The sequence below is a fragment of the Bidens hawaiensis genome, unplaced genomic scaffold, assembly GCF_021521415.1.
Source record: "Bidens hawaiensis isolate Kalapana, Puna unplaced genomic scaffold, B.hawaiensis_p1.1 tig00000097_1, whole genome shotgun sequence".
Taxonomy (NCBI): domain Eukaryota; kingdom Viridiplantae; phylum Streptophyta; class Magnoliopsida; order Asterales; family Asteraceae; genus Bidens; species Bidens hawaiensis.
The window spans coordinates 7,139,086-7,149,664 of record NW_027491017.1 but is presented as its reverse complement, the minus strand read 5'-3'; the positions used below and the strand labels follow the sequence as shown (position 1 = coordinate 7,149,664).

At 35.8% G+C, this 10,579-nt stretch overlaps 1 protein-coding gene across 1 annotated transcript; it reads left to right on the top strand.

The window, feature by feature from the left end:
* The first annotated feature begins 9,940 nt into the window (after positions 1–9,940).
* Positions 9,941–10,252, top strand: LOC143568337 (uncharacterized). The gene has a single exon (XM_077054539.1). It carries the CDS (start codon positions 9,941–9,943, stop codon positions 10,250–10,252), a length of 312 nt encoding a protein of 103 aa, XP_076910654.1.
* Positions 10,253–10,579: the final 327 nt, after the last annotated feature.

The window sequence follows — 10,579 nt, the reverse complement described above, 5'->3', positions numbered from 1 at the left end:
GTTGGAGCTAAATGATACGCGGCTTTGGCGATTGGTGCGGTTCCAGGAATAAGATCGATCTTAAATTCGACTTCTCTATCGGGAGGGATTCCAAGAAGTTCTTCGGGAAATACATCAGAGAATTCAGACATAGAAGGCACGTCCTTTATCTCATTGGGATTCGATTTTTCGGTGACGCAGGCCATGAATGCTAGGCATCCTTGATTTAAACATTTGTTAGCCCTAATTATAGAAATTATGCTAACTTGGCCAACGTCTTTGTCCCTTCAATTCGAATCGTTTGTTTATCAGGGGCTTGAAGTTCGACGGTTTTACTATTGCAAATGATCGAGCATGGTTGTTAGATAACCAATCCATACCAAGTACAATATCAAAACCAACATTAGTCATGGGTAGCAATTGAATAGGCAAAATATAACCAGCTAATAAGATTTTTCCGTTTTCTAGAGCTTCGGAGATTTTAATGATTTCGCCACTAGCGGTCTCGATGCTTAGATTTTATTTAGTATTGTTAACGGTTCGTTTAATAGACTACAAAAGTTATAATCTATAAAACTTAAGTTGGCATCCGAATCAAATAAAACTCTAGCATACGTGTCGTTAACTAGGAATGTACCGGTGATGGTTTCCGGCATGTCGGCCGCCTTTTTGGTGTCGAGCATAAAGACTATTGCATTTCCATTCTTTGTTTAGCCAATTCCACCCGCAGCACCAGCAGGTTCTTGGGACACTCGAAACTGAGGTGACCCATTTCTTTAAAGTTGTAACATGTCATCGTCTTCTTCCAACAATCGGCTGTCGCGTGGCCGGGTCTGTGACACGAGTCACAGACAGTTGTGGTCGAAGACGGAGCAAGGTGGCAGCGACCCTTGTGGTATTTCTTGCAAGTCTTGCATTGTGAGAAGTTGGAATTATATCCAAACTTGCGTTGGTCAACACTTTTGCCATTGAAGCGGGCATTTCCACCTTTCTTGTGGTCGTGAGATGGCACAACCTTCTTATCTTCTTCCTTGTTGCGGACAAGGCCGCTTATCAGATAACCAGCCAATTACATTGCGGAGTTGGCGGTTCGTGGAAGGTGAGATCTTACCATGTCGTGGATTTCCCGCGGGAGTTTCCATATGTAGCGAGTGACTTTACTGGACTCGGGGGTTACCAGCTGGGGCACAAGACGACAATATTCATGAAATTTCGTGTTGTATTCTCGGAGATTGATTCCTACGACTCTATGATTTAAGAACTTTGTTTGGATTTGATCAGTCTCATGCATTGGACAGAACTTCGCCATCATCATCTCCTTGAAATCCTCCCACATCAGATTATATAGTACTTGTCTTCCCTTGCTCATTATTAACGTATTCCACCATTCTAGGGCCTCTCCCTTGAACATTTGAGCAGAATATTGAATCTTCTCTTGTTCCGAGCACTTGCTTATTATAATGATTGATTCCATCTCTTCTAGCCATCTCATAGTTGCAATGGCGCCCTTGTCACCATAGAATTCCTTCGGTTCAAAGTTCTTAAAATCCTTAAACGAACAAGTATTAATTTTTAACTTTTTAAACTTTTGTTTAACATCAGCATCAGCATTGGACTCGTGAAAACTCTCTTCCAGATGAGACGGTTTGGGACGAGATTTGATAGATTTTCGAGAAGGTTCAACAGATTGAGATTACCTTGATTGAGTTCTAGCATGAGATTCATCTCTAACGGCTTCTTTTATCATCTTTTGGATTTGGTTCATGTATTTTTTGGGGATTTGTTCTTGTTCCTTCTCTTTTTCTTTATCTTTTCGATTTTCTGCTTCCTTTCGGGAAGCTTCAGCATTACTTTGTTGTGACACTCTGAAATTTAAGTTATATTCTTTTCTTAATCACACATTTTATTTATTCACTAATATATGTCAAAAGACATATATATTATTACATTTATTCATTATACAACAAACACACACACACACACACACATATATATAATTTTCTTATCCTTAGTAGAACAATTTAACATCCTTTACATAAATACACAAACATTACAACCGTTATAACAACACATCCTACTTATCACCATCTCTTTAATCTCTCATAAATTTCTTCACTATCTTGGTCATCTTGTTGCACTTTCAAAGAAGCTTATCTCCTATTTTCTTCTTCTTGGCTACATCAATGGCTACCTTCTTTCTTAGATCATCGGTTTCATGCAATGCCCTATCGAGATGCTCTTCCTGAGATTGCGGGATCTCATTTGGGTATCCATACCAAGGTGGCAGATCATGGTAACCCATCATAACAATGTCGTAGTGGTTCTTGGGGTATGGTGATGATGTAACGTCAGACGGATAGTTGAAGAAAGCCTCAGCTGCTTCATTTTGCTCAAGGATCTTGTTTGCTTGTTCTTCGACCGACGGAATATTGCCTTGATATGGTGGAAACTTGATGATGATTTGTTCTTGAGTTCTTGGAGGTATTGTATCTATGGGTCCACGGAGCCATAGCTTGGATTCTTGTGGAATAACGGTTGCACGCATCCTTGTCCAGGTGGGCAGTCATAATCTGGCGGTTCCTCCATTGGCATTGTTACTTCATTAGGATTTTCCTCCTTAGGGTCCTCTTTAGGATCTTCTTCTAGATCTTCTTCCTCTTCCGGATCTTCATCCTCTTCCATCAAATTGGCAGTCTCATGCACCATAGGATGCAGACGAAAACTTTTATATGGCATCATAACCCTCATCTTCAGCTTTCGAGAAGGTCCATCCTCAGTATTGGGGTGAGAATAAACTAAGTTGAAAGCAGAAGTTCCGGTACGCCATCTTCTTTGGTCGGGGTGGCATTGTATCCAGTCGGACGAATCAGACTCAGGTTCCTCCTTGATCTGCTTGTTGGAGAGAAATGCATATGACGGATGAGGATTGGGTGGTTGGTATGTCGGAACATCGAACGGATGATATGTCGGAATATCGGACGGATAATACGTTGGGATGTCGGATGGGTGATACATCGGTTTACTTGATGGATGATAATTTGAGTGTCTTGGGGGATCATTCCTTTGTATCGGTGGATCATCAGGTAAGTTGATCGGACATTGTTCGGTTCCAGGGAAATACACCGGTTTGGTTCGTTCGATCGGGTGATATTGATTGAAGAAAGCTTCGTAGTAGTCCTCGCTCATATTGTTCTTCGGTAGGGGTTCGGAAATTCCAGCTCTTCTTGCGTCTCTCTTGAATCCATCCATCATATTCTTGAACGACATCTATGGGTTGGTTGGTTTAGACTGATGAGGGATAGAAAAAGTTTACCAGCCTATCTTATCCCTATTTAAATTTAAACAATTAAAATATTTTTTCCTATTTACTTGGATCGAAGCTTAGGTATTATCTTTTAATACCTAATTCGCTAAGATCGATGGCTCTTATACAAACACTAGTCACACCCCAAACCGCGGCCTGGGTGTGCGACATATATGTTGATACCACATTTGTAAATATATCAGAGTTAGTATTTACATTACAAAAGACGGGATTATAAAATACCCTTTTAAATTATTACTTGTTTATACAAAATATTAATTATTATAATAAACCACCATTTATATTTTAAAGCTTAACAAGACAATCCGAGCCATCGAATATCTTAAGCACTTCGAGCATTCCAAGCTCCTATTCTTGATTAACTGCAAACTGTTTAGAAAATACGTCAGCAACACATGCTGGTGAATAAGCTGACGCATAAAATATTTTTCTTTACTTGATTACCCCTCGAGACATAACTTAGGTCCGACCCATCGTGGCTTAGGAATAATCAAGTTATAAAACAAAACACCATTATAAAGTTAAGTCACACACAAGACACCCCAGCAAACACCGCAGTGTTCGACATTACTTAGGTACCATATGTATACACATGGTCAGTCTCACTCGGACATAACTTAGGTCCGGCCCATCGTGGCGGAGGTCGTGACCAGGTGTGGTGTAGCGTGCCTACCAACTTTTTACCACATATGTAATGATCCTAACAAACGTACACGGCAGCCTGAGGGCTAGCGATTACTTTTTCTTATAACGTTTTAGAGACACGTAGTCCCATGTAATTCATTTCATTTATTTTGACTCGATTAACCAGGTTTAATAAGTTGGACGTATTCACCTTTTCTTTTGATCAGCTTCAATACACTAACCGAGGGTCTTTCCCTTTCTTTGCTATATTGCACCTATAGTATGAGTATAACCTTTTGTTAGTCAGATCTTTTAATCCGGTTTAAGACCTTTAGTCTCTTGTTCTAATCTTTACATCGATTATATTTTCTTTATGAACCTTTAGTTCAAAACATATTTACTTTACTTTAAACCTTTAGCTTAAAACTATCTTTTCTTTCTTTTCTTTTATAAGTTAAAACTCTTTAATTTAACTTATTTATTTTTCTTTTCTTTTATAAGATAAACCTTTAGTTTATCTTATTTTACTTTTCTTAAAACACTACGTTTCCTTTTCTATAAGAAACGTATACTTTCTTTTACTTATTATTTTAGAATAATAATAATAAACTTAAATAACATTTATAACAAAGAATAATATCATATTCACATTTCTTTTCTTTTTATATTCTTTGTTTATGTTTTCTTTTGCTTATTTTTGAGGTATCGAGTATATCCCCGACTTAGGGTTTTAAGCATTTATTTTATTATTATATTATTCGGGCATTATGCCTACATTGGTTGGCTTATAGAAACCCTACACAATTGAGCAGAACTTCGACGTCTTTCACTTTTCTTGTGCTTCCCTTGATCAACACCACTTTGCACGCAAAACGAGGAACCAAACACTTCACCACACGTCAGCATGTTTATTGAGGCGGTTCAACAGGATGTCTCTTGGCAAAACGTTCTTCAAGATAACGTCCTTGGTGTATGGAACGGATATCAAGGGAACGTCGGTTTAAAGACACGGTTTACGAGGTAGGATTGATGGCGCAAATATCGAGGTAGAGAGAAGATTTAGAGACAGAAGTAAGCTGTGAAGGTGTGAGTTGAGAAGTGAGGGCTTGAGCCCTATTTATAGAGGCTGATCCGGTGACCCATCGCGATACGCGATGGGTTGCTGGATTTTTTATTATTATTTAATTCGGTAGCGATACGCGATGGGCATAGAGGTAGGCCATCGCATAACGCGACTAGGCTTGATGACACAATAGGTAGGCTTGCCACGTGGTGACACATGGCAGATGCAGTGCCACGTGGTAACACGTGGCTGGCGTTATGCCACGTGTGGACACGTGGTGGAACACATGTCCGGCTTTTCAGACCGCACTTTGCGATACGCGATGAGCTTGCCCTCTGATCCATCGCGTATCGAGATTGGTCTAGAAAACAGAATTTTCATTTTTAGCTTTGGAGTTTTGAACTTTTCACTTTTGGTCCTTTTTAATTTGAACTTGGCAACTTTGATCCGAAACTTTCGTGATGTTATAGTACGTTTTTTACACAATTAACATAAGTTTTTTGGAACATATGTTTTTAAAACAAGTAACATATGTTTTAAACAAGTAACATATGTTTTATTTATACAACTAACATATGTTTTATGTTACTTCCAGACCGGAAACCCGATAAGAGATCGGCTTGTGGTGTGATGGATTTCTAAAGAGTGCCGGAAAAACGCAGATTCATTTAAAATCTGACAGGAGCTTGTTAAAGAGAGAGGAGAAAGAGAGAAGTTGATTCTAAAAGAGAAAAAGTAGGAAAAAGAAACAAGTAGAAAAGAGAATGTTGATTTTATAGAGGAAAGAGAAAAGTAAAAAGTGGTTATGTATTAATTTACTAGATTGTCCATTTTGTAATTATTTAAATGTTTATTAAAATTGATTTTAGTTTTTTATTAACTTTTAATATGGAACACACAAATCCACTGAATTATATGAATATGTGGTATAGAATGGGTTTCCATGGTTTTCATAACTCAACCAGGTTTTCATTATAACCCAACTCTATATATATATATATATATATATATATATATATATATATATATATATATATATATATATATATATATATATGGAAATGATATTTTAAGAACTTAATGAGTTGAAAAAACTTTTAGAACTCAATATGAACCACACATTTAATTAAATGATTATAAAATATGTGGTTAAGATTAAATTCAATTAAAAAATGAAGAATAAGTATTTTTGATAATTACACAAGTTTAAATGTTAGTTAAACATGTGTAATAAGTCGATTCGGTGTGTAAAAAATATTGTAATTTATTTTACGGTACTTACACTTACGTATTACATATTTGTAAAAACAATTCAAAAAAATATTGTTACGTTGAGTTCTTTTGGGTTCATAAAACACAAAGTGGTTCTCAAAAGAAATCAATCATACACACACACACACACACACTATATATATATATATATATATATATATATATATATATAATACACCAAAAAAGGGCAAATTAAGACACTTGATTTTAAGAGATTTACAAATGTTAATACATAAAGTATATGTGTTAATAAGGGTAAACTTGTCTTTAAACACAATCCCTTCAACTTACAAGTTTGGTCCCTCATTTTTAACCATATTATGTTTTTAATTTAAATTTGAAGTAACTTTCTACCTATTATTTTTAAACGACTATAACCTTTTCACACGTTAATATTTTTATAAAAAAAATTACACCATAAAAATGAGTATTTTATTCTCTTTAATTTGAATAAGATATTTTTATAATTTTTTCAATTAAAATGAATTAATATGTTACGTAGGGGTGTTCAGTGTCGGTTTTAATGGTTTTAAAGTTAAACTTGTGAGCCCAACCGTTAATAGCGATTTTTTGTCGTTCAAAACCAAACTAAACCATTGAAAGTTGAAACTTAATCGTTACCAACGGTCTTGTTCCAGTTTGGTTTCACAGTTTAAGCTTTAATAATACATTTTGTTTAAAATAATTATTAATTTAATTGTACCATCAATTTTAACTAAACACCAACATAATATGATACTTGAAAGGATCATAAATAAAAAATGATAATTTTAGCCACATAAACGGTGAACATTAATGGAAGACCTAGGACATGAAATAATAACAACAAATATTACAAAAAGAATAATACAACAATCGGGTTTTAAAGTTGTAATAACCAAGTTATTTGTATTAAAAAGATTATGTTCAATACATTTTGACTATATCTAATATATATAACATATTAATAATAAACAAGATTAAAATGCATTCAACATTTACAGTCTGGCTGGTTTCCAGTATATACCGCGAACCAACCGTTCACTACGTTTTGGAAATTTTGAAATGGACTAACTAACAGAAAGTAAAAAAAAAGAAAAAAAAAGAAGCCAAACCAATGACTGGTTTAAACAATTTCAAGGTTTTAACTCAACCATAAACACTCATATGTGTTACTTGATTAATAGGGTGAGTGTTCAAACACCCGCTACATCGCGCGGGCACCCGTCTACTATATGTGTGTATATATATATATATGTGTGTGTGTGTGTAGAAAATGGTTTAAATAAAAATAAGGAGTTTCCTAAGAATGGTAAGAACCAAAAAATTTTTGACATTTGGCATTAAAAATGATGGTTAAAGAACAATTATAAGAAACAATGTCGGTTATAATGATGAAAGAGTAATTCTAGAAAACTATGTTGGTTATTGGTAATTTTAAATCTCAACCATTGATTTACATGATCCAATGAATATGGTTTTCAACTTTTATGGAAGACATTATCGGCTTCCATAAGATCCAAAGCTAAAATCGTTTTAAACGTTACCTCTAGCGGTATAGCATCTTTGTTACTTGAGGGAGGTAGAACCGCTCACCATAGATTTTTAATTTTTATAAATCTAACTGGGGATTCTACCTGTTCAATAACAAGAAATCCAGATATTTGCAACTTAATCAAGAAGACTAATCTCATTATCTGGGACGAGGATCCTATGATACATAAACATGCTTTTGATGCCTTGGATAGGACTTTAAAAGATGTTTTAAAATGTGGTAACCATAACAATTGTGAACAACCATTTGGTGGGAAATTTATTGTATCTGGGGGTGATTTTAGACAAATCCTACTAGTAGTATATAACAAACCACAAAAATAAAAGAAAAAAGTAAGGAAATGAAAGAAGAGAAAATTTCCATCCCACATTGGTGGAAGAAAGAAAATGAGAAGTTTCTACCATGGTATAAATAGGAGTGTAAGTCCTTGTCTCACATCGCTAGATTATAAAACTAGTGAGTTCTTTATAAGAAAGAAAATTCATATGATAATGTTCTTATAAGACAAATCACACCTAGTGGTCCTAGCGGAGGGTGCGAAGCACCCGACCGCACGGGCTCGGGCTCGGGCTCGGGCGAAGTGCGATGGGCGATGGGCGCAATGTGGCGCTTTTATGGCGCACTTCGAACGATCGCATCGCCGCGAGCCGCTTAAGGGCCGCCTTAATATTTTTGTGGAAAATTAAGATTTTCAATAATCCTTCCATTGCGATACGCGACGGGTTTAGGTTAGCCTCATCGCGTAGCGTGATAACGTGTAACGTTATCCAGAAACTAGGCGGCATAGCGATACGCGATGAACAATCCAAGTAACCCATCGCATATCGCGACGCGGAAGTTACGCTGACGAGACACGTCGCATGCGACGTGGCGTGCCACGTAGCATGCCTAGGGCTGACTCGGCGAAGCTACAAGATTCTTCACGATACGTGACGCCTTTCTATTTATGGCCATCGCGTATCGCGATGGGGTTCAAAAACAGCTATAAATAGGTTGAGAACTGCACATTCATTATTCATCCCACAACACTTTCTCTCTGAAATTTCTGTCTATATATATATATATATATATATATTAAGAAATAGTATAATACCCGAGTTATTGTAATGATATCCTATCCCATCGAAAGAAACTTACGCGAATCCAAAAGCTCTGCCTATTAAGGTAAGACATTGTGCCATCGTGTAAAGTTTCTACTCTCGTGATTATCGTTATGATTATTGGTTTTATACTAATCTAGATATACTACATTGTATTTATCCTATGTGCTTAATACCAAGAGGCGTTTTCTTTAATTGTAAACTTGCAAGGTGAGACATTCGAGTTTTTGTACCACTCACATTTGTGTGAGACAACTGTTTTTCCGACACTGTCATGATAATTTCAACACCTATAAAACTCATGGCAGATGGCCTAAATGTTTTCAAATATGTTTTTAAAGTATTTTAAATACATTACAGTGAATAAGTCTTTGTAGACTTACGGGATGGTTACTACTGGTATTGTGGGGTTTTGTATACAAGGCTTGCCTACTGGGCTATTACACGTTACTTATTAGACAAGTGTTAGCCAATAAGTAATATGACCACAGTTATAGATACGGTCAAGTGACAAGTACCTTTCGCTAATTTGTAAGCAGACAGATATAAAAACATCTTAATGTTGTAAATGTAAAATGTGTCATTTACAAATGAATGTACTCACCAGTATTTCTTGCTGATCAAATATTTTAAACATGTTTCAGGTGACTTTTTAGAGACAAAGGAATAATGCGTGCGGGCTTCCAGCTTAAATAAGTGGCTTGTCACCAGAATAAAGAAACGTGTTTTGTAAATTAGGGTTTATCCCTATAAAGTTTATGTTTGTATCAAAATGGGTTAAACTCCCAGTTTATAATAAAAATAAACATGGTGTTTTTATACTCTAATCACTTTTCCTAACTACGGTTCTGATGAAATATTCCGCTGCAAAATAATTTATTAAACATCGATACCACCAATCAATTTTCACGGCTTCCCTCCCTGGGTATAGGGGTCGGGGGCTGTGACATAGTACAAAATGGATCAAGTAGTGACATTGTTAATGCTTCACTTAGTTCATCCACATTTGGCCTAAATGCAAGGTTCTTAGGTTAACAAAAAATATGAGTTTAACAGTAGGATGTCACGCATCAGATTTGGAAGAGACCAGTAGATTTGCCGAATGGTTGTTGGAGCTTGGTGAAGTAAAACTTGGTGGTGACAATGATGGTAATGCCATTATTGATATACCATATGATCTTTTGATTGGTGATTCTTCTGATCCTATTTCTGATTTGATTGACTTTGTATATCCAGCATTATTGGAAAATTTTAATGATATTTCATATTTTCAAAAAAGGGCTATACTTGCATCTTTAAATGAGGTTGTCAAAGACATTAATGACAGATTTTTGTCTTTGTTTCCCGGAGAATAAGTTGAATATCTCAGTTCGGAAAGTATAGACAAGTCTGATAGTGTTGGTCCTAGTTTCGATCCAGCATTACACTCACCCGATATTCTAAATGTTTTAAAGATGTCTGGTATGCTTAATCATAGATTGGTTCAAAAAGTTGGTGTGCCAATAATGTTACTAAGAAATATTAATAAGAAGAACGGTTTATGAAATTGAACCAGATTACAAGTAATTAACTTGGGGAGGCGTTTTATCGAAGTAATGGTTATTTCAAGTACAAACATTGGGTTTCGCACTTATAAAATGGTTCTTAAAGTTCTCAATTTCCAAAGAGTTCTCTTAGGATCC